Source organism: Aegilops tauschii, chromosome 3, assembly GCF_002575655.3.
Source record: "Aegilops tauschii subsp. strangulata cultivar AL8/78 chromosome 3, Aet v6.0, whole genome shotgun sequence".
In the NCBI taxonomy this organism is placed as follows: Eukaryota; Viridiplantae; Streptophyta; class Magnoliopsida; order Poales; family Poaceae; genus Aegilops; species Aegilops tauschii.
The window spans coordinates 300,570,413-300,595,247 of NC_053037.3; the positions used below are offsets into that span (position 1 = coordinate 300,570,413).

General features: G+C 49.3%; 2 protein-coding genes across 3 annotated transcripts; one reads left to right on the forward strand and one right to left on the reverse strand.

The window, feature by feature from the left end:
• Window positions 1–17,251: 17,251 nt before the first annotated feature.
• LOC109775526 (putative pentatricopeptide repeat-containing protein At5g09950) lies at window positions 17,252–23,945 on the reverse strand. 2 transcript variants are annotated; one of them, XR_005772906.3, is made up of 2 exons: window positions 20,676–23,945; window positions 17,252–17,767 (listed from the first exon to the last, which is right to left on the reverse strand). XR_005772906.3 is itself a non-coding variant. In XM_020334265.4 (1 exon), exon 1 carries the CDS (start codon window positions 23,927–23,929, stop codon window positions 20,747–20,749), a length of 3,183 nt encoding a protein of 1,060 aa, XP_020189854.1. In that variant the 5' UTR covers window positions 23,930–23,945; the 3' UTR covers window positions 20,540–20,746. The 2 variants fall into 2 exon arrangements, 1 of the variants encoding a protein (XP_020189854.1); XM_020334265.4 differs by lacking the exon at window positions 17,252–17,767 and having other exon boundaries at window positions 20,540–23,945.
• On the forward strand, window positions 18,386–20,027 carry LOC109775527 (uncharacterized). The gene is made up of 2 exons (XM_020334266.4): window positions 18,386–19,136; window positions 19,709–20,027. The coding sequence occupies exons 1-2, from the start codon at window positions 18,703–18,705 to the stop codon at window positions 19,821–19,823; spliced, it is 549 nt and encodes a 182-aa protein (XP_020189855.1). The 5' UTR covers window positions 18,386–18,702; the 3' UTR covers window positions 19,824–20,027.
• Window positions 23,946–24,835: the final 890 nt, after the last annotated feature.

Consider the following 24,835-nt stretch of genomic DNA (forward strand, 5'->3'; position numbering starts at 1 on the left):
ATGGACGGCCCAAAGAATGTCATGCAGCTGCATCTCCGGCCCGCCCAGGACGAAAAGCCCATTTTCTGTCATGATTTTTTGGCATAGAAGTAGGAGCCCACCACATCTATGATGATACCGAATTTTGTCACAATTATCGTCATAGAAGTGTCATAAGTATGACAGAAAAAAAATTCGTTCGGCCCAAAATGTGACGGATGTGTCTTTTTTTTGTAGTGAATAAATGGGCCCTGAGAAGGCCGAAAGATAACACGGATTGGAAACGGCCCAATGGAATAACGAGCCGTTAATGGGTATAAAGCGCTACACTGTTCATTGCGGGCCAGATTCACCACGGGCCGTTAATGGGCCAAGAGTTACAAATGGCCTCATATGGGCCGAGAGACATCATGGGCCATACATGGGCCGGAAGTTACAACGGGCTGGAATCATATTAGACGGCCCAGATGAAGCTACTGGGCTTAATTCCGATAGGCCGTAACGGGCCGTGAGTTAGCGGGCCGTAAATGGGCTATATACGAACATTGCCGTTAACAGGCTTTCCGTGGGCCGGCCCGTTACCTTTTGACCAAGTCAAATGGGCCGGCCTTTTCACCGGAATGGACCTCTGTTGGGCCGTGCCACGTGTCGACGTATCATAGGCGCCTCCTGTCCAATGAATGGATGACATCTGTCCCAACGGTGAGCCAACACGTATTTCCTCCGGCCAGTGAGAATTTTACACTTGGAAAATCCTCATTGGTCCGGGCTGTTAGCAGGTTATCGGATCCAAAACCGGACCCTAGCTTAACGGTGACCCGTTACGGTGGATGCCACGTGTCGGTCACCATTGACGAAAGCACTTCCATGACGCGCCATTTATCGTCATGGAAGTGGACACTTCCGTGATGATAATTTTGGTAATGTCATGGAACACTTCTACGACAGCACAGGTATGACTATCTTGATTCTATCATAAAATCGTCATGGATGTACATGCATGGCAGAAAACGTGACCTACTGTGACAAACACGTATCATCACGGAAGTGTAATTTTTTTGTAGTGAACCCATGGCCTCGCACTCCCATTCGGGTGGACCAATGGCGTTCCAACAAAACCAATCTATTGTCAGCGCACCCTCCCAGCCACTCCGACCAACTCCCCTTTAGGCTAAGTCCTGGGTGGCCCCGATGTCAACCCATGACATCCAACGGCCACCGTCGTGGCAAAACAATAAACGGTCCCAAACGGGGACAAGTGCACATAAGCAAACTCGGGCTCACAAGGCTTATGTCCGTCTACTTGGCCAAGGTAGCGCGCGCCCATAACCTTCCCTCGTTGGAGGCACCGGCGAGAGGCATGACAATAGACCCAGTTAGGACCCCCCATAAGGCAAGTCTGGTTGCACTGGCCAGCTTGATTTGGTGGCACCATGACTTAGCCAATAGTTGTTCAAGTTTGATTATAATATAGTTAAACTTGAATGCAATAAACTGATCCATAATAAAATAACATAATGCAACTATAATGCATGATACCAACATAAGCATGGGGGTGCAACATCATCAACGAACATAAGTCATATATCCGAATGAGCACGACATACGGACGGGCATGAATATCACAAGTATAACACTACTCATATCATACATGACCACTAGCATCAAAAATAAATACCAAGCAAGAACATCTCAAGATTACTACCAAGCAAACATATAACCAGCTAGATGCAAAGGAACATGAATAGCAACAGTACTGGATAACAGACGATAAGCATGCATCAGAACAAACATCACTACTACCAGCATGTACTACTACCAAGCATGACATACGAAAGTAATACTAGCAAGAATACATGATAACCAGGTGCATCCGAACATGTCATGAAACTATAAACATTACCGAAACATCGATAACAGTAGCAAAACAAACCGACAGTTATTAAATGTTCAAGTAGAAAATCATGGTTACTGCATGCAATCATGCAGGTGGTTGTGGTGGCTTGCATGGGAATGAAGAAATCACCGGGGAGAAGTGCGGAAGGAATCGTCGGAAAAATTTCTCTCCCGAAGGGGGCTGATTAGGGGCAAGGGCATAAAGGTCATTTTCAGAATGTTAAAACATAATAAAAATGGTACCAACATGACGGGCTCGACGATATGAAGAAGTGAGCTTTGGAATCACCTCATTTGGAGTTACGATTGCGGAGTTATGACCGTTTGTTCGTTAGGCAGAAAAAGAAATAATAAGTTTTCATTTCTGCTCTTAACGGATGAATGTTCACAAACTAGAGGTTTCGGCCGGCGGCTGAAAAAAACGGTAAGCGTATTTCAAGAAATACGTTTGTGCTGTACTGAAAGCGTATTTTTGATAGAAGGCATAGAGAAGTACGTTTTCGCTACACGAAAGCGTAGTTTACCGAATACGCTTCCACTTGCCACATCAGCTGAGCGGGGTCAACTCCCCGTGTCACCGACTGGTGGGGTCGCATGGGTGGGGCCCGCCTGGCCAGGTCAGCGCCTTCAACCTCTCGCGCCGGACGAAGCAGAGGCGCGGGCGGCTGCCCCGACGGCGACTGCGGGCGCGTCCGGCCACCATCCGCGATGCTCCGCCTACCGAAATGCTCAGGAGAAGAAGACGCATCGATGGGTGGTGAAGTTGACCGCCGAGGAGTTCTGGAGCGGGCGTGGCCATGCCCGCGGCGGAGGAGGGGTTCGTTCACCGGCGAACTCACGGCAGAAAGCCACTGGAGGAGAAGGGGGAGTACCGGGGAGGCTTCTAGGTGGTAGGGGAGGCATCTGGAGGTGCTAGGGGGAAGAGGGGAGGCCTTGCTTGTCGAAATCGAGAAGGACAGGGGGCGGCGGCCATGGTGGCGATGGCTGGCGAGGGGAACTCCTCTGGCTCAGGTTGGTGACTAGGGGGTAGGGGAGAGTGGTGGAGGTGATGAGGTGCTCGGGAGACCGCGGGGAGGCCTATATATAGTCGGGACGAGGGAGGGCGACCGCGGACGCGTGGTCGTGGCTCGGCCATGGCCGCGTACGCGTGTACACGCCAGCAAGCTCGACGGAAGGCGACGGAGGGGAGCAAGGGGCAGGTAACGGGGCAGAAGAGGTCGAGGGGCACGGGGGGAGAAGCAGACAGAGGAGGAAGACGACAGCCATCTACAGCGCGTACGTGGGCGCGCGGCGACGAGCGCCAGCGAGCGGGCTGCCGGAGGGGGAGAGAGGTTCAGGGAGAAGAGGACGGCAAGGGTGAGCTGGGAGACACGCCCGTGCTCACTGAAACGCCAAGCAGGAGAGGGGCCTGAGGCAAACGACAGCCAGCTCGTGCCACTGCATGCCAAAGCGGTGGCCAGCGTGCAGGCTGGCATGTAGAGGACGCAACGGGCTGGAAAATGTTGTCTAGGGTGAAGTCCCTCCAGGGTAGGCTGCAACTGAGGTGATAGAGAAAGAAATGGCACTGTGGATGGGTTGAACTAAGCTCTAAAGTTTGTTGTTACAAACTATAGCATGAAACGGTGGTCAAGAGAAGTGAGATTAGAGCCAAATAGGATGTATGGGGTGTTCAGGTTAGGAATGACTATAATCCTGCAAATTTTGAGATGATTTGGACAAGTATTTAATATAGTTGCTTTACAACTACATAAATTGGTCCAGAAACATGAACAGGAAGAAGCACTCACTAGGAGTGATGACTTGGGCTGAAAATGAACATTGCAGAATGATTTGGGCATATGAGAGTGCCATAAAAATTTCATGCCATTTGGCCAAGCCAAAATGGTACTTCCTTCATACAGCACCTCTGTGGACAGAAACTTAGGAAAAATCCCGAGGGAAAATGGCTATATGAAATGAGCCCAAATCTTGTGCAGATAGGTTATATGGGTAGGAGAAGGTCCTGGAAAATTTTCAGCAATAATGGAGCAAGATAGAATATACTTGCTTCACTAATTGAAAATTTGGACAGAAACAAAGAATTGAAGGTGAGCTCACATGGATGCATTGCATGAGCTCAATTCTCGAGGAGAGCTTTTATTTGATGATAGGAAGGACCATGCAAAAATTTAACTCAATTGGATTAACCTAGCTAGTACTTCCTTCACACTGAATTCCCTCAGACAGGAACTTTGAAAAAATGCTCAGGAATATTTACTAGGCAAATGGAGTTGAATTTTGGCATGAGGCAATGATATGGACATGAAAAGGTGTCCAAAAAGTTTGGGGTCAATCAAGCAAAGATAAATGACACTTCCTTCTCAAAAAGCCACTGAGGACAGTACGAGAAAGGGACTATTTGTGAATTATCTTTGATTATGCCAAGGAAGGATTTTGACATATTTGAGCAAGATATGACCCAAACTATTTATGAGAATTATTTGGGGATTTTAGGAGTGATGGAAATATAGGTTGCTTCACAACCTAGGGCAAATTGGGTTACTCCTTTAACAGAAAAAAGAATATTCCCAAGGAAAAGAATATTGAGGTTGGTCCAAGATGGAAATGGCAAGGTCTTGGGATGGATATGAGGATGAAAAGCCACTCTAGAAAGAAAGAAGAGGCCATCTTCCCCAGTTTCCAGACCACATAGCCACGGAAAAGAAAACTCAAGTAAAAAATCTCAAAAACTCAAATGAAAAAGAAAGGGCCAAAAATCAGGGTGTGACACAAACACAGCTACGTGTCTTTGTTGTCGCCCAAGGGTAACTACTTTCATTTGTTAATAAGACCTTTATTGTCATATACTCATAAGCTTTCTTGTATTTGTCATAGAGCCAAGGCCAATGCTGGCAAGAAACGGAAAGTGGGCGGTTCTTCTAAAGCTCCCAAAGCGTCTGAGCTAGAGAAGCAAATAGTGGAAATCCCCGAGGCCCCCATCCAAGCCCCCGAAGAGCCTGTTAATCAAAATGAACCGCCTCCGCAAATGGGCGCTGCCATTCTTGAGCCCATGGACACTGAGGTTGACCCGCCGAATCCTAAACCGCCCACTTCTGCCAAGTCCACTGATAAGAGCCCTACTGCTATTGATGGCGAGGATATTGCTGTTACCGGGTCAGCCTTTAAGGCACCCAAGGTCTCCAACCTGCTAACCAAGCATTCCACTAAAGAAGAAGTACCCTCTTTGGAGAAGGACAAGGCAAAATTGGATCTAGAGAGTTACTCCTCATTCAACGCAGGTGAGGTTACGCGGGTTATTTAAGCCGCCTTCACACAAGTCGGGACATGGAGGCCGGGTTAGTCCAGTTGATGAAGCAAAAATATGAGGTATGAATACATCAAACCCCATTTTAGCCTTGCATACATATATATCCATAGTAGCCCCCAAGTCCTAAGTATAGGAAGAGCTCTGAGTGTGCTTGAGACTTGTGGAAAAATTCCAAAGTGTAGCCCCCAAGGGCCGGCTTATCTTTCAAAGATGAGCCGGGTCTTCAAAATATCAACTTGGAATGAACCTTGCGTAACTCGCAAGGGCCGACTCATATTAATAAGATGAGCCAGAGTGTCAAAATATGCATATTAAAGAACCGCACGTAGCCCCCAAGGGCCGGGTTATCTTGACAAGAGAACGCGGGTCTCGTGATTACTCACCATAAAGAATTTAGCCCCCAAAGGCCGGCTTATTGTTGAGCTGGGTCAAAATATAACTTGAAATGACCTACATTAGCCCCCAAGTGCCAAATATATTGCTTGCAATGTGCTTGGGACTTAAACATTAGTATTAGAATAAGTCTGACCCATACTGAACTGCAAATATGACCTCAAATCCTTCTTGCAGGAAACATTAAGCCTGAAAGAGTCGCAACTAGGCGACTTGCAGAAAAATGTGGAGTTGCAACAGGCTGAGACCATCAAAGCTGAGTCAAAACTGAAATCCTCATTGGAAGACATTGAAAAGCTCAAGGCAAACTTTGATGCAGAAAGAAGCACTTGGGAAACTGACAAAGCTGCACTGCTGAAAAGAGCAGAAGAGGCTGAAAAGCAACTTAAGTCGGTCACTGACGAGCTTGCCGGTTTAAAACAGCATATATCCCAAATGACAGCTGCCATCTTTGGTAAGTCAAAACTTGCACTTAATTGAAGCTAGTCATACACCAATGCAAATATTGTAACCCGCCTGGCGACTCAAAATACTTGACTCCTTAACTCAACTGACTTGTGTTGTAATTGTATGACAGGTGCTAGGAGTGCCAACCTTGCCAGAACATGTTGTTAAAACTTAAAGTTGTTTACTCATTAACGGAGCAACTTTACTCTGAAGCCTGCTAACCCTTGTGGTCGTAGCAAAGCTTTAAGAAGCCTCCAACTGCTATCAAGACTATGTTGGAAGATCTATCAACTGTGCCATCACAGGTTGAAGAGATAAAGCTATCAGCCGCCCGCGCCGGAGCCCTTAACGCTTTAAGCCGGGCTAAGGCTTGGCAGTCAGAGTTAGACCCGACATAAATGGCCAGCGGGTGCCCAGAGTTCAATGACGATGGATTGCTCTTAACAGAAGAAGACTTTGCCAAATATGCTAGCGAGATGCGGCCTCTGGCGTGTCAACTTGCGCAAGAGGTGTATCTGTCCAAATATCAGGCGGCTTATGAGAGCAACAACACCCGCATTAAGCCGCCATCTCATGAAATCATGGATTTAACTCCTCCAAGGCGTAAGCACAATTTTGCCCCTGACCTTGATCCTTCTGTCATTCTTAATGTTGAAGCTACCTTCGAGTCGTTAACCGGCATCGACTGGACATTGGCTACTCTCCAGATGGCAGACGAGGGAGAGCCGGCACGGGGTGACCCGGAAGCCTCTACATCAAGGCGCCGGGATGACAATAACCCTCCAGGACAAAACCCAGACGGCACTAACACCAACTCAACGGAGTGATGTAACTCCAGAAATGCTTGGTCAAGAAAAACCATTGGGCTCAGCTGTAGCCTTGTAATAGGTAACTAAAAAACAAGTATCTGCTCTGCCATGCCTTCGCGCATGTTTCGCCAAATATGCTTCAGCAACGCAATCTTTTTTATTGTGTCTTATATTTAATCTTTCGACTTTGCTACAGTTTCTTGCAAGCTTGATATGTAATCTGGAACAAATCCAACAGTGTCTTGTACTGGCAACTTAGAATTATCATTCGTGGCGAGTTAAATACCCCGACAATCCAGAGCGACTTAGAGTCACTTCCAGCTTTTAAAGAGATCACTTTGGCGGCTTACAGCCTCAATAAGCCCAATGTAGAGCAATTTAACCTGTAAAAGGTTTCTGCAAAATAGAAATATAGAGTATGAATAACTCAAGTATTTATTAAGCCGGCCTGCAAAGCACGACCAAAATAGAATATATATTTTTTAAAAAACTCAATTTTTTGCTTCAAAGAAGCTTGGCATGAAAAGCCTTTTATCCCGTAAGCCGACTCTCACGTGACATAAATCCGTCGCTTAAACCTTAACTAGTTCAGGGTCTTACTGAAAAGATTGACTATTAAGAGTACGAACGGGCCACATAGCGGAGAGACTACAGCAGACATGTGAGTTTATCCTTGCTCACTGTAAGCCGGCTCTCACATGACATAAGCCGCCGTTTTAACCTAGACAAGTTCAGGATCTTAAAAGATTGACTGTCAAGAGTACAGCGGGTCATCTGGCGGAGTAGCAAGTTGCAAACAAGCAGGTTTAACCCGGTCATGGCATGAAAGCCGGTCAAAATGGGTTATAAAGCTATACTCATTGAGTAGGAAGCCCCCGAACGACCCATAACATGGCATAAAAGCCGACCAAGAGGGTTACAAAGCTATGCTCATTGCGCAGGAAGCCCCCAAGTGACCTAACATGGCATAAAAGCCGATCAAGAGGGTTATAAATATATGCTCATTGAGCAGAAAGCCCCCAAGTGACCTAACATGGCATAAAAGCCGATCAAGAGAGTTATGAAGCTGTGCTCATTGAGCAGGAAGCCCTCAAATGACATAACATGGCATAAAAGCCGATCAAGAGAGTTATGAAGCTATGTTCATTGAGCAGGAAGCCCTCAAATGACCTAACATGGCATAAAAGCCGATCAAGAGAGTTATGAAGCTATGCTCATAGAGCAGGAAGCCCTCAAATTACCTTATGACGAATCAATCAATGAATCTTGCTCGGAAAATTTGAGAAGAAACGACACAGGCCCCGAAATTTGGGGATGCCGGCTTTATTATATTGATCATAAAAAGTGTATGTACATCAATGAAGGTATATACAATGATGAGAGCCAATAACTTAAGTGTAGTAAGGCCGACGATGAGCAATGTTCCACGGCCTGTTAGTCTCCTGCTCAGAGGTGTGCGATTTCTTGTGCTCACGTATATCAGTAAGATAATACGAACCATTGTTGAGATTCGTGCTAACCACAAAAGGCCCCTCCCAAGGTGGGGACATGTTATGCATGTTTGTCTGATCTTCAATCAGTCGGAGCACTAAGTCACCCTCTTGAAACGCCTGAGTTTTAACTCTACGGCTATGATAGCGACACAGGTATTGTTGATAAATCGCCGATCGGGCTGCTGCAAGATCACGTTCCTCATCCAGAACATCAAGTGTGTTCTGATGCACTGTCTCATTATCAGCTTCAACGTAAGCCGCCACCCTGGGCGAATCATGACGGATATCACTGGGGAGAACCGTCTCTGCACCATAAACCATGAAGAAAGGTGTATAGCCTATTGATCTATTGGGGGTGGTTCTGATACTCCAAAGGACTGAAGGAAGCTCTTCCACCCAACAACCCGGCGTTCGCTCCAAAGGAACCATAAGCCGGGACTTAATGCCTCTCAAAATTTCTTGGTTAGCCCGTTCTGCTTGACCATTAGACTATGGATGAGCCACTGAGGAAACATCAAGACGAATATGCTCTCTTTGACAGAACTCCTTCATGGCACCCTTGGACAGATTAGTGCCGTTATCAGTGATAATACTATGAGGATAATCAAAGCGGAAGATCATCTTTTTAACAAACTGAACTGCAGTCGCCGCATCACACCTGCTAACTGGCTCTACCTCAACCCACTTGGTAAACTTGTCAAATCCCACCAGAAGGTCGGTCTTCTTATCCTTAGACCTCTTGAACGGTCCAACCATATCAAGCCCCCAGACTGCAAACGGCCAAGTTATTAGAATCATCCGCAATTCCCGAGCCGGCACATGAGCTCGTCTGGAGAATTTCTGACACCCATCATACTTGCTAACAATATCCTTTGCATCAGCATGAGCCGTTAACTAGTAAAACCCATGATGAAAAGCTTTAGCCACCAAATATTTTGAGCTGGCATGATGACCACAATCACCTTCATGAATCTCTCGTAAAATTTCACAGCCCTCCTCAGGAGAAACACAACGTTGGAACACATCGGTCACACTGCATCATTGTAACTCGCCGTTGATAATAGCCATAGACTTAGACCTCCTCATGATCTATCGTGCTAAAGTTTCATCCTCGGGTAACTCGCCCCGAGTCATATAAGCCAAATAAGGTAACGTCTAGTCAGGAATAGCGTGAAGAGCCACCACCAATTGTGCCTCCGGGTCAGGAACAGCAAGGTCCTCCTCCGACGGTAACTTGACCGAAGGATTATGTAACACATCAAGGAATATATTAGGGGGCACCGGCTTACACTGAGACCCAAGCCGTGACAATGCATCAGTCGCCTCGTTTTTTCGCCGATCAAGGTGATCCACGTGGTAACCTTTAAAGTGACCAACAACAGTATCAATCGTCCGGCGGTAAGCCGCCATGAGCGGATCCTTAGAGTCCCACTTGCCTGAAACTTGCTGAGCCACGAGGTCTGAGTCGCCTAGGCACCTGACCCAGCTTAAATTCATCTCCTTAGCCATACGAAGTCCATGGAGCAAAGCTTCATACTCAGCCGCATTGTTAGTACAGGGAAACATTAACCTTAAAACATAACGGAATTTGTCACCTCGCGGGGAAGTTAGAATAACTCCAGCCCTCGAGCCTTCCAGCTGCCTGGACCCATCGAAGTGGATTGTCCAATATGTGTTGTCAGGTTTCTCCTCAGGTGTTTACAACTCTATCCAGTCATTGATGAAATCCACCAAGGCTTGAGACTTGATGGTTGTTCTTAGCACATACTTCAAATTATGAGGTCCAAGCTCAATTGCCCACTTAGCAACCCAGCATGTGGCTTCTCTGTTTTGATTAATATCTCCTAAAGGAGCAGAGCTGACCACAGTATTAGGATGATCAAGAAAATAATGCTTCAGCTTGCGACTCGCCATGAATACCCCAAACACCAATTTCTACCAATGTGGATATCGTTGCTTGGACCCAGTCAGTAGCTCACTGACATAATAAGCCGGTCGCTGAACTGAGTACTCCTTACACGCCTCCTTGCGCTCCACGAAAACTGCTATGCTCACTGCTTTATTATTAGCCGCCACGTACAGGAGCAAAGGCTCTTTGTCGATAGGAGCAGCCAGGACGGACGGCTCAGCTAGCTATTTTTTTAGGTCCTCAAATGCTTGATCAGCGGCATCACTCCAAACAAAGTGATATGTCTTCTTCATCATCTGATATAGAGGAATTGCCTTCTCTCCCAGGCGACTTATAAACCGGCTCAAAGCCGCAATATAACCCGCCAGACGTTGGACGTCATTAACACATGCCGGCTTAGAAAGCAACGTAATAACCTTTATCTTCTCCGGGTTAGCTTCAATGCCCCGCTCTGACACCAGAAACCCTAGCAGTTTACCTACAGGCACACCAAAAACACACTTGGTCAGGTTAAGCATCATTTTGTAGACCCGGAGATTGTCAAAAGTTTCCTTTAAATCATCAAGAAGAGTGTCCTTCTTCCTTGATTTGACCACAGTATCATCCACATAAGCATGAACGTTGCGCCTGGGCACTCTTGAGCCCAAAAGGCATAGAAACATAGTAGAAAACTCCAAAAGGTGTGATGAAAGATGTCTTCCCTTGGTCTTTAACTGCCATCTTGATTTGATAATAGCCAAAATAAGAATCCAGGAGACATAAACTCTCACAACCCGTCGTTGCATCAATGATTTGGTCGATACGGGGGAGAGCAAACAGATCAGCTGGACAAGCTTTGTTAAGATCTGTGTAGTCAACACACATACGCCACATGTCGTTCTTCTTGAGTACAAGCACAGGGTTAGCCAACCACTCAGGGTGAAAAACTTCCATGATAAACCCAGCCGCTAAGAGCCAGGCTACCTCTTCTCCAATAGCCTTACGTCGCTCTTCATTGAAATGACGAAGGAACCGTTTGACCGACTTAAACTTAGGATCTAGATTAAGAGTGTGCTCAGCGAATTCTCTCGGTACACCCGGCATGTCAGAAGGTTTCCATGCAAAGATGTCCCGATTCTCATGGATGAACTCGGTGAGCATGCTTTCCTATTTAGGATCCATATTAGCCCCCACAGTGAATTGCTGGGATGAGTCGTCAGGGACAAAATCAACTTGCTTGGTGTCATCAGCCGACTTAAACTTTAATAAAGGATCTTGCTTAGTGGTGGGCTTCTTCAAAGGGGTCATATCAGCCGGGCCAACATTATCCTTGTAAAACTTAAGCTCCTCGGTAGGGGCAAGCCGACTCTGCATAAGCCGCATCTCCTTCCTCACATTCCAAGGTGACTTTCCGATCACCATGGACCGTAATTGTGCCCTTTCGCCCTGGCCTCTTGAGTTGCAAATAGACATAGCAAGGGCGAGCCCTAAACAAGGCATGATACGGACTCTTGATTTTGACCACTTCAAACCACAGTGTCTCTACCCTGTAGTCATAATCATCACCAAAAGCAACTTCCAGGGCAATTTTCCCACAGGATACGTCGACTTGCCAGGCACCACACCATGAAAAACTGTAGATGAGGGCTTAAGGTGCTTGTCAGTCAGATTCATGCGACGGAAGGTATCGTAATATAATATGTTGATGCTGCTACCACCGTCCATGAGTGCTTTGTGAATTTATAACCACCTACTTGAGGGGCTACCACCAATGCAGGTGTTGTGGTACTGCCGGCTCAATAGTATTGACAACACACTTATGAACCTTTTGATCTCATTTGCAAGGACTTGTGGTGAAAACATGGTATTGGCCATCATCGAGCTGCTTTGGATTACTTGGATATCATGACTAATTACCTTGATGTTGGTTACCCTGACCATACTGTTCATTATAGCCACCCTGGTTACCTTGACCTTGATATCCAGAATTTGAGCCGCCGCCACCAAAACCGGTCCCCTGTGAACCGGATCCTGACCCGCCGAGCGGCCCATTATTATTGCCATGATTTTGATTAAGGTTGTAATTCTTGAACTCTCGCATAACCCAACAATCCTTCCAGGTATGAGTGGATGGCTTGTCAGGAAGACTATGCTTTGGACACGGGTCATTAAGCGTTGCCTCCAGATTAAAAGGCCTTGCCCTGCCAAAAGGCGGCTTACCATTACCATTGTTGCGCTAATTCTTGTATCCGGCGTTGGTGTTAGCTACTAGATCTAACCCGCCATCGGGGTGTCTCCGCTTACCACCATTGCCCTGGTTGTTGCCATTATGCCCTGTCATATTCTGCTGCTGACCCTTACCATTGCCACTCTTCTTACCCTTGTTGGATTTCTCATCATCAGATCCAGGGTCCTTGGTGTTATCAGAGTCGGCATACTTAATGAGAGCCGCCATGAGCTCGCCCATGTCATTACAATAACGCTTAAGCCGCCCAAGCTTCTACTTAAGGGGGGTAAAGTGACAGTTCTTCTCCAAACCCAGAACCGCCTGACCCGCCGCAATACTATCTGACGAGTGAATAATAGCAGAGACCCGCCGGACCCAATGATGTGCCAACTCATCCTCACGCTGTACACAGTTATCCAGATCAATAATCATTAGAGGCTGCTTGCATGTCCCTTGAATTTTTTTGATGAAACGTGCCTTCAGTTCTGCCCATGAGTTGATGGAATTAGCAGGCACAGACTGCATCATTGACATCCCTCCATAGATAATTCATAAATCTCGATCCAGCCCTCTGGAGGGAGATCAACTATATAATTAGGCACTTTGCCAGGACCCTTAAAGTCCTTAGGCAGACATTCATTACGCAAAGCCGGTACCAAACATGGCACTCCAACCGTCCTGGAAATCATCCCAACTCCTACTGAAGCCGAAGGGGTCACCGAAGGCTCCTGACAAGCCCCCTGCTGGGCTGCCGCTTCCACCTCACGACGGGCGGGTTATCATCATGGGGCGGGTTACGGCGACGTTCGCTACTGGAAACTGCAGGCGACTCAACACGCTGACTGTAACTTCGACTTGGACGAGGGGTCGAGTGAACACGATCACGACTGTATGAGTAAGCCGCATGCTACGCCACAACCGTTTGAAGGAGTTCAACTGCGTTCCAGGTCTCCACAGCAACTGGTGACTCGCCCTCAATCGGAATAGCCGCCAGCTGGGTTGCCGCCGCTAACATGTTATCCACCAGGTTAGAAAAGTGCCCTGGCGGTGGTGTCAAAAAACGTTGAGGCAATGTTTGATTGGGGGACGGGTTAGGCACCCGCTCCTCCCTCCGTCAAGGCTGTTGAGCTTTGCAATGGCAGCGATGTTGTCGTCCAAGAGGGGTTCGTCGAAGCGGCGAATTTCAGGGCTTCCGCTGCCCGTGCCGTCATCTTTTCCTTTGGCCCCAGGACACCGAGGCCCTGCACTAGCCGGAGCGTCCCCCGCTGCGAGACCGGCACCGGGGAGGGGTTTGCAGCCTGCCGGGCGCTCTGCCTGACCGGCTTGGCGTGCGACCTGGCCTGCCGGGCTGTGCTTCATCTTCTTCTCCTTCCCCTTGGAGCTGTATTTCTGTGACCCTCTGCGTGACCTCGCCCAGCTGCACCTCATGCGTGTCCACCGCCAGCGGAGTGTGACGGGCCAGGGACAGGGTCGGGCCCATGTCCAAGGATTCACCGCTGCCTCCGTCCTCCTCGCCGTTGAAGAAAAGCGGCTTGTCCAGCTTGGCGGCGATCACCTCGTCAATCTTCGAGGTCGTGGCGTCTGGGCGGGGCGAGGGGGAGGTTTTTGCTCCTTGGAAGAACTCTTCGACCGGGTCCGCCGGCGCCTCCGGCTCCCCAGTTTGGCCCGCAGCAGGCCCCTGCACCTGGGCGAGCCTGCGTGGCGGGGCGACCAGGGAGGGGCCGCCCGACGACTCTGCCACAGCCGGCCCACCGTGCTTGCTCCGGGCCGCTTCCTTGCCCCGGGCCTTCGACTGGCGAGGCTGCCCAGCCGTGGCCTCCTTCCTCTTGGCGGGTTCGGGCGCAGGCTGCTTGTCGATGCACATATGCTTGCCCCGCGGCGCGCCCTGGCGGTGGCGTGAGGCAGGAGTGCGGCTGCGCGGCCGCTCCGCTGGTGGCGCCGGTGCTAGGGCCGAGCCACGGTCGCTGGGGCGCCCCCTGCCGAGGAGCGTGTCCTTCCAGCTCCTCCTCTGGTACCCAGGGTCTCCACCATCGTCGTCGCGCCAGCCCTCCGTGGTCGGCATGCCCCGGCAGCCCGTGGAGGCGACGCGGGGCTGAGGGCGCATGGTTGGCGCCGAGGCGAGCGCCGGCCTGCCATCCTCCACCCGCTCGGCCCAGACGCCCGGCTCGATCCTTGGGTAGGGGCGCTCGTCGGGCTCGTAGTCGTCGGAGGGGATGCCGCTCTGCGGCAAGAGCGGGGTCCAGTCTTCCACGCGGTCTAGGTGAAGAAGCAGGTCGTACTGCAGCAGCTCTGGCGGCGGCGCCACAGCGCGGCTCGGGGGGATGGGGTAGCCCACCATCTCGTCGACGCGCCCGGCGCCCCGGGCGTGCTTCCAGATCATGCGCTTCGTGGGGATGTGGGCAGTATCCCAGCACCAAACCCAGCACGCGAACAGCTTGGTGTCGACGCGCTCGTGAGTCCGGCTGTCGAGGCGGTCTACGATCACCTTGTCGCTGATGGCCTCCATCGCGCCCTCCATCGTCCAAAGCTGCATGGGGAGCTTCTCGATGACGACGCGCACGTGCAGCATCCACTTGAGCCGGACGGCGTGGGCGTCCTCTCGCCAGGGCTTGAGCAGGAACGGCACGCCATCCACCGACAGCGAACCGCGCCGCACCGCCAGGTCCTTGTGCGCCGGCAGGGTGAAGTAGACGAAGAAGTCCTCGGGTCGTGGTTGGTGACGCGGAGCAGATGCGGGGGGATCTTGAGCTCGCGCTCAATCGCGCGGCCGAGGGACAACGGGCTTGCCGCGTGCTCCTTGGTGCCCACCGTAGTGACCACGACCGCGTGCTGGTTCTGCAGGAAGATTTGGTGCTCCGTCGCCGGCGAGGAGGCGATGACCTTGTGGCTGTTGCGGGGACGGTGGACATGGTTGATGAGGGCACCCGACTCCATGGCTTGGCTCGCTGGTGCAGGCGTGGGTGGAAAGGTCAGGCGCTCGCGGACCAGCCGGCGTGGGGAGCGCGGCGGGTCAGCAGCCGAGCCCTTTCCCTTGTTGCGTGGATTCTCGTAGCACTCTCGGCCGAAATGGCCCTGGTGTTTGCAGATTATGCAGCGGAGAGGATCCCTACAGTCAACTCTACGGTGGTGAGGGCTCAGACAGCGGGCAGAGTCCCTTGAATCTGCTTAAAAAGGCGTCTCTGCCCGCCGAGGAGCCGTGGCTGCAGCCGTGGCGAGGTAGCTGGCTCCTCGATTTCTGCCTAAGTCTTAATGGAACTTGGCTGGCGCGGCGGTTCTTGCGCGATTGATGGATCTCCCATCCTTCTTCAATGTCGTCGGCAGCCAAAGAGGGCAAAGGGTTGTCACTTACCACGATGGATTTTAGGCGGGAGCGCTCAGTTGAGGGAGCCGCGTCGCCGCCCGCCAGTCCGTGGCCCGCATCCTCATCCTCCGCGCCAGATCTAAGTGGAAGACAGCTCAGGCTCTGGGGATCCCGCGACGACGGGGTCAGAGGAGTCGCCGGCACCTCCGACGGACCGCTGGATTCGTCATCGATCTCCTCCTTTTCAGGCGTTCCCCATTCAAGGCTCGCGGCGGGCGATGCCGGAGCAGGCGCAGGGGAACGGGGCGGCATAGCCCCTAGGGCGGTGGCAGGAGTAAAGGAGTAGGGGGAGGGGTTGGTGGCCGCCGCGGGCGGAGGGGTGGGGGGGAGCTCAGCTCAGCTCACGTCGCAGCTTATGTCAGGGTTTCCGTGTAGCCTCACAACGATGCATCACCGCCTTCGCCGTGTAGTCCTCTTTCGTAGATGTTGAGCCGTATTGCTGGAAAAATCAAGGCGTGTGTTCACTTGATTGTGAGTCGTTACTCATTTGTTTAAACTAGTGAGTATTCATAGGCGTCAGATTATTGCTTCTAGCTCCACTTTGTCTCCGCCGCCGGCAGGTACGGTTTTGATCTTTTCTGATGCAGCAATATTTGATGATCAGGTGCTGGTATTGTGGCCTTAGACATTCTGGTCTTCTGGACATTGCATTGCGGCTTGTTGTGAACCCTTCCAGCTGGCGCTTGCACCTGAATATGCAGAGGCTCTGGCTTTTCGCCAGGCTGTTTATCTGGCTCGCGATGAGGGTTTTGATGATGTTGTTTTTGCTTCGGATTGCCTGTCGCTTGTCTAATGAGTTCACTCTTCAGTTCGTGACCATTCTTCTGTCGGTTCGGTGGTGGCTGATATTTCTCTACCGGCTGGCAGCTTCAGTTCTATGGAGTTCAAGCATGTTCGTCGGCATCTCAATGTAGTGGCTCATATGTTAACTAAGTCTAAGAATCTTAGTGTTTTTGTGTTTTCATTCCGTTCCGGATTGTATCCAGGGGACTCTTTGCAATGTTGTTGCTTAATCAATATTATGCCGATGTCAAGAAGAGTGGCGCCATAGATAAGGTGCCCGCAGCTGCTTAATGGATGACTCCCGGTCCCTCGGCTCATTCTGACGGTTTGGGTCGTCATTGTGGTTTTGGCGTGGTCCACTATTTTTTGTCGGGATGTTCGTGTCGGGTTCAAAATTGTGGTGTACAAGCATGACGAGTTATTGTGTGTTAGGAGGGTTTGCCGGGTTGCACGTGTGCGCGTGGGGTCATGATTGATGAGTAACCCAATTGTGGTCTGATTGTATAGGTTTTAGCACGGTTTTCCGTAGATTAATCGGGCAATTCTCTTCTTAAATAATCGATGAGGCAATTCTTTTGCCTCCATTTCAAAAAAAAAATTATGCTGATGTTAAAAAAAATCCACGTAAGTCTCACGTTCAGAAAAGTGAAAAGACGAGCACGCAAGTCTCCAACGGACAAGTACACTGGGGACTACTGACTGGGACAATCGCACCATGCAGGCAAGGAGGCAGGAATGTCTGAACCAGGCCCGTCGATGAGGGGAGCCAAAGTAGCCGACCGCACAGGGCCCCCAACTCATGGGGCCCCCGATTGAAGAGAAAACACGAGGGTTTTTTTAGTTGGATTGGAGAAAAAAACGCTAGGTAATCTGTCTCTGCGGCGCTCGCTACAGCTTGAGCCCTATGGCCGTGACCCTCGCCAGTTCCTCGCCCACGCAGACACGCCGCCTCTCTTGCGATCTGCAATGAATCCACGTGTATCGGCCTGCTGCAGACTGCCGGCGGCGGCCGCTCTCCCCCGGTCTAGCTCTGCCTAATAGCTGCTCCGTGCTTGCACTAGCGTACCATGCCTAGCAGTGATTCCCGTCCTCCACCTGGCCGCCAGACGCTGGCCTTGTCTCTGCTACATGGAGGACTTGCTGCCCCTCCAAAGCCGGTGCTGCCCGTTGCCTCGGCCACTAATCTGTAGGTAATTTACTGATTTCTTGGACTGAGAGAAGCCAACAACTATAAAAGATGCACTTGAAGTTTGACTGATGTCTTTGAACAATGAACTACGGAGTAATTTTGAACTGAAAAAGAAATCTGTACATGTATATATGAAACCCGAGTTGATGCACTTTATATCAATTTTATTTCATGCTACAGAAAAATAAGATGAAGACATATTTTCATTAGCGACCGACCTGCAACAACAGGAGTGTCTACATACATGGGAGGAATGGATGAAGCAAACTATTGATTTGGTATTCTTTTGTGTCCCTTATTTGTCATGTTTAATCTATTTGATTCCATTGCTAAGCATTGAGTTTAGATCCACATATATTGTGCAATCGAGCAAATTTATGTATGCTTTGGGCATGATGCGTTCCTCGGATAGCGAGGTATTATTTTGGTAGTGTAGATATTCTTTGGATACTTCTTTTGTTATACGAATTTAAAAAAATTTAGGACCCCATTTTGTATTTTGTCCCGGGCCCCCAGACTCCTGGAGACGGCCCTGGTCTGAACGTGCTGCGCCCATGTCGAGTCCCTGCAAACCTTACTTGGGGACTACTGACTGGGACAATCGCACCACGCAGGCAAGGAGGCAGGAATGTCTGAACGTGCTGCGCCCATGTCGAGTCCCTGCAAACCTTACAAAGTAATCCGCAACTCGCCATCGAACACCTGCCGCTTCGCCTCCCGCGCATCACCAACGTCTTGGCTCCCCCAGAGAGGGGAAGAGACCTGGCTTGGTAGGCACCACACACTCTTATCCACAACGGACAGGCCGGTGTGTGTCCAAACCTTCTCCACGCGTTCCCTCCTTCCCTCCCACTCTCTTCCCCTCCGTCTCTCTGTTCCTTCCTGCCTTCCAAGAGACAATCAAGAACGCCAAGCAGCTCAAACCAAGCAATGTCTTTGGCACCTTCCATCCCTTCCATCAAGGTGAAGGTGGGACGCATCGCCCCGCCGCCTCCGTACCGGGCATGCAGGTCGTTCGCCGTGATCAGGAGCTCCAAGGCCGAGGGGCCCAGGAGACCCGCGGCGCCTCCACTGTCGCCGCCCCCGCCTATGCCTCCCAAGACGCCAGCTCTGTCCACCCCTCCGAGCCTGTCCCAGCCACCGACCCCAGTGAAGCCAGCACAGCCATCACCTCCTCCTCCCGAGACCAAACCGGCAGTGGCCACTGCCGCTGCGACCCCACCGGTGGGAGGGGTTGTGACGTTCGAGTACCAGAGGAAGGTGGCCAAGGAACTACAGGAATACTTCAAGAAGAAGAAGCTGGAGGAGACCAACCAGGGACCCTTCTTTGGGTGGTTGGCCAAGAATGAGATTGCCAATGGAAGGTAAATGCAAGTTGCATGAAATTTAAACATGACATGCTTTATTTGTTGGATTTTCTAACTAGCAATCAGGGGATGAAACGGAATAATCAGTTTGTGAAATAGCAATATCTACTAACCTAGTAATCTAAACGCTCTTATAGTTCTTTACAGAGGGAGTACTAAATTGCAAATTGATGGTCCACAATAATCAGGGTGTAAGCTTGTACTCCCTCCGTTCCAAAATAGATGACTCAACTTTGTACTAACTTTAGTAAAAAGTTGGGTCATCTATTTTGGAACGGAGGGAGTAACAAATAGCACACAGCATATCCTCAACAAACAACCGATCTTGTAATTAGTTCTTGGGCATGTTAATGAGTACTCAAGAATGAGATCATGGTGAAGTTGCTGCAAATTATAATGTTCTTTTCCCCTCATGTACTTCCAAGTTATACAGACACATAAAAGGTGCTAGTAACTATGACAAGCATGTTGAAATGCAGGATGATACAGATTTAATGTTAAAAGTTGTGTTAAAAAGTTTAAGATTGCTTGTTCCTGCATCGTGATTTTGGTTATAAAAACTTCTGCAGATGGGCTATGTTTGGGTTTGCAGTGGGGATGCTAACAGAGTACGCAACAGGCTCGGATTTCGTTGAGCAAATGAAGATCCTTCTCTCCAATTTTGGGATTGTGGATTTGGATTGATGGCTCATGTTTGGCGGTGTTGTTCTGTATAAGTCTGAAGTATAATCTATCTTCTTTCATCCAACGTATAGAAAGATCAATCTTGCACACTATTATATCCTTGAGTTTCATTTGTGCTGTCCTGTCAGTATTGATGAATGTAAAATCCAATTTCCAGCTTTCTTGTTTGTTAATACTACATGAATTTACTCAAGAGTAATAAAATGGATATTTGACTAACGTACATGGTAAAGGGTTATCTAGAATAATTGCAGGGTTTCAATCCCAAATTAGCTTTCTGGCCGAAGAACAAGTCACGTAGTTTGAGTGAGTTGAGTTAGTTGATCCATAATATTTAACTAAGCTGGGTGACTATTTCAAAACCATATATCAAATCAATTTTCTTGTTTTTGCGATCAAAGATATTATTACCAGAGTATAATATCATGTCCACACCATGATGTACTGAAGATATAGTGAGACTTATAAACTGGTGGTTTGTGCAAAAAGTGAACTTGGTTGCCTGGAACAAAACAAGCTATTCACACCGACCATGGATGCATCACAAATATAAAATATTACCCTTCGTGGAGTATGCTATACATGGATGCTCACTGAAGAATGCCTACAGATAAGCAGAACTTCCAGATTGCTAATTCTAAGCCGCATAGGAGTTTTCACATAGCACCAAACCGCATCAACTAAGTCAGTATTCATGTTATAGTCAAGTAATATGCTATTTGCAAGGTTAGGGATCTTTTTGCATCTTGGGATAGGGAGGCAGCCATAAATTCACGGCAATGCAACAGATTACATGTACCTTTGAATAGCAAAAATGACCTCAAATTCGAGATAAGTTAAAACACCATGTACCTGGTTGTCTGGTACGACAAAGTCCGAAGAGGTTAACAATAGCTTGTCACTGTTACCACCATATAAACAAGCTACCAGTAATCCCCACAAGAACACTTTCCATCCTCAAAATGGTGGAATCGGATGGCATCCCTTAAAATGATTTGTCGGCCAATAGCGTGAGATATGTATCTAAATGCCGTGTGACAATCTCCACAAACCCGAAGGTTCTTCATGATTCTTATGGGGACACCTGAGGAGGAGCGAGTCAAAACAAAGGCAACTGCAAGCTTTTCACTATGATAATTTAGCAATTCCTCTTTGTTCTCTTCTTCAAGATCATACAGGGCAAACTCTGTCATTGGAACATAACCGGCATTCCTTATCTTCTGAATCAAAACACTCAGCTTTTCATATATTTCTTTGGTGTTCGGATGTGATCTATCTCCAGCAATAAAGGTATGGACTCCATCACCTAGGGTTACCCAACTACGACCAGCCTCTTTTTTCACTCCTGCTCCCCCCATTGCAGCTCGGGTTTTGGCTGTATCTTCCCACCTTCCTGTTGCTGCATAAAAGTTAGATGCAAGAACATAGTTTACAGGATTTTGAGGTTCTAGTTCCAAAAGCATCCTTGAAGCTTCTAGCCCCATATCTATCTTGTCCCTGTCCTTCGATTGTCGACAAGCAACTAATACAGTCCTCCATATGAGAGTATTTGGTTTCATTGGCATTCTTCTGATGTATTCTCGTATCTTCATGAGCTTGCCAGCTCGACCAAGAAGGTCTATAACACAAGAATAATGTTCAATCTGAGGTAATATACCATGGTCCTCCATCATTTCAAAGTACTCTAGACCTCTGTCTACCAATCCAGCATGACTACAGGCAGATAGAACAGTGATAAATGTGACATGGTCTGGATTTGCTCCACTTTGCTGCATTTCTTCAAATATCTCCAAAGCTTTTCTTCCAAGACCATGTCTTGCATAACCAGAAATCATAGAGTTCCACGAGAACTCATTTTTCTGATTCATGGAACTGAACACCTTTGAGGCATAGCCTATCTTTCCACACTTTGAGTACATATCAACAAGAGCACTCTCAACCACAACATCAGACTCGAGCTGTGACCTAATACCAAAAGCATGCATCTCCATTCCACGCTCTAATGCTGCCACAGAGGCACATGCATTCAGTACAATGGAGAAGGTGCAGCAATCCATCACTTGGTCACTGTGCATCATAAGCCAAACAGAGTCTATAGCCTCCTGCAAATGGCCATTATAGATGTACCCTGAAATCATTGAATTCCATGAGACAGCATCCCTTCTGCCAGAAATTTCCGAAAACAGCTGCTCACACGAATCCATGTCTCCTGACTTAGCATAACAGGACATTAGAGCATTATCAACTGCAGTATCTTCTATAGCTCCATGCTTTAGCACCACAGCATGAACCTGCTTTCCCAATTCAAGCACACACGATGGCGACAATGTAGCCAATAAGTTAACGAATGTAACCTTATTTGGGGCCAACCCACTCCTCATCATTTTGGAGAAAACTTCTACCGATTCAGCAATAGGTGCTCGCAAATTGGCCATGACACCCATGATAGAATTCCAGGAAACTACATCATGTTCAGCCATAGAGTTGAAAACTTCCCAGCACTCAAACCTAGCTCCACATTCTCCATACATTTTAACCAGTGCATTTGAAACAGAGGTGTCTAAATCCAGTCCCCACTTTACAGCATCACAATGTACTTGCTGGCCTGCAGACAAAAGTCTCAAACTTGCACATGAACTCAAGCCACTAATTGCTGCAAAGTTTGACGGACTTATACAATCTTGTCTCATCATGCAGTACTTCATCATTGCACCTTCACAGTAACCATTCTGATCAAGAACTGAGATAATGGTGTTCCAGGAAACCCGATCCCTTGTACAAAGCAACTGGAAAACTCTACAGGCTTTATCAATGGCACCACATTTGGCGTACATATTAACCAGACTATTACTGATAGCAATTTTCAAATCAATAAGTCCAGTTCTAAGAACATGCCCATGGAGTTCCGTACCTTTCATCAACCCATCTTCTGGTACAGAAAACTCCGCTATCGCACCGAGCAACACAACATATGTGTCTGCATTGACAACAACTGAATCCCTAGTCCCCATGAAAATCCCCACTGCTTCTTCACTGCAGTGCTGCTTAACCAAGCCCACGATCAAACCATTCAAGGTAACTGCATTTCTCTCTTTCAAACTAAGAAAAATGTTCTTAGCTTCATCAAGCATGCCATGTCTCGCGAATGCACTAACAAGAGCACTCCCCACATAGAGGTCACCTGAGCTGCCCGAATTGAGCACCCTTGCGAGCACTTGCTCAAGCACTCTTGAGCTGCAGGAGGACACAGTTGTCGCAGTGATTAAGCTCCCAAAAGTATGCTCGTTTGGTCTCAACTCAATTGCTGAGTCATCACGCAGCATTGCCGTGAACAAAGTAAATGTCGAAACCACATGCCCTTTCTTAGCATAGACAGACATCAAGGCATTCCACGTGATGATGTCCCTGACTGGCGTGGAATCAAACACCTGCTGCGCTTGGATGGGCAGACCAACAGAGCAATTACCGTACATCGAGATCAAGGCGTTGCACACCGTTGTATTCGATGCATACACAGTCTTTGATACCAATCCATGGACCTGCACCGCAAATCCCAACTTGTCTGGTCCAGCATCCTGGCACGCCCGGAGCACGCTCCCGAAGGTAAATGACGTGGGCCTGCTGCACTCGGAACCGACCCCCAGCATTGCGCGGAACACCCGGAAGGCCTCATCGGTGATCCCTGACAGCACGTACCCAGATACCAGGCAGGTCCAGGAAACGGCGTTCCGTTCCAGCATACAGTCGAACACCTGGCGCGCGCAGGCCAGGCGCGAGCTTTTAGCGTAGGAGTTAACGAGATGGTTTGAGAGGAAGAGGTCATGGGTGAGCCCTCGCTTCACGAGCTCGAGGTGGAGGCTCTCCGGTGTAGCCTCTCCGCTGCGGCGACGGAGGAGGAGGTCAGCGTGAGGATGCACCGGCGGTGACGATCGAGGAGGAGGGGCGGGCGAATGCAGAAGTGGGAGACGGTGGGCGAGGAGGTCGCGTAGTGGCACTGGAGGTGGGAGGCGGCGAGGCGGCGGCGGGGAAGGCGATGCGGAGCTGGAGGAGGAGGAGGAGGAGAAGCGGAGTGTGAGGTGGGGGAACGGCGGGAGTTTGCGGTTCATGTATTTGACGTCTGTTTCCGGCAGAATTTCACGTTCCGGTAAAATGACTCCCGCTCTCGCTGATCGTAGAAACACCGGGGCCGGCGTTCTCCGAGAGCAACTCCAGCTGTCCGATATTCGTTTGGATTAAAACAGACACAAAAGTCGATCCAACATGCCGATCTAATTGTATTCATTTTTTTGTCCATGCGTGACTCATTTCAAGCCTGAATTTAGGCGCGTTTGCGTCGACGCGGACACGCAGCGAACGCGCGCCACACCCGCCCTTGCCATCCCCCTAGTCCGCCAGTCGGTGGCATATTGGTCATTCCTCCTTCCTCCCATCGACGGCTAGCACATCTGGTCGCCCCACCTGTCGCCGCCGCCGCCCAGTTTCAGTGCCCAGGCCACACGTCCGCACTCACATACCTCCCCTAGAAACACGCCACCCCCGACGGCCCCATACTCCGGCGTTTGGTGGGCCATTTTCGCCATTGTCGCAACACCCGGACGTCGACGCCACCGCCCCCTCTCCTCCCCTGTCGGCAGCACACAAGCATGGCTACCTCGCTCGTCGAACGCTACCTGTTCTCGGAGAGGCGCGAGGCTCTACACCGGTCGGCTTCTTCCACGATGCCCGCAAGGTTTTCGATGGTTTGCCCACAAGGTACAAATGGACTCGGCGACGAGTACTTTTTCCACAGTTTTATTTGTGATTCTGATGATTCTTCGTTCGATGATGAGGAGATTGCGACTGCTGCTTTGGTCGTCCATGATCATATTAGTAGGCAGCGGCCGATGTTTAGGGGCTCGATCCCGAGGCATACTCCAGCGTTGAATCGCAACCGAGGGAGGGTCATTGCCTACTCTGGCAGAACTACTTCGAGTCCCTTAACCCGCTCTTCAAACACCACCTATTTCAGCGCC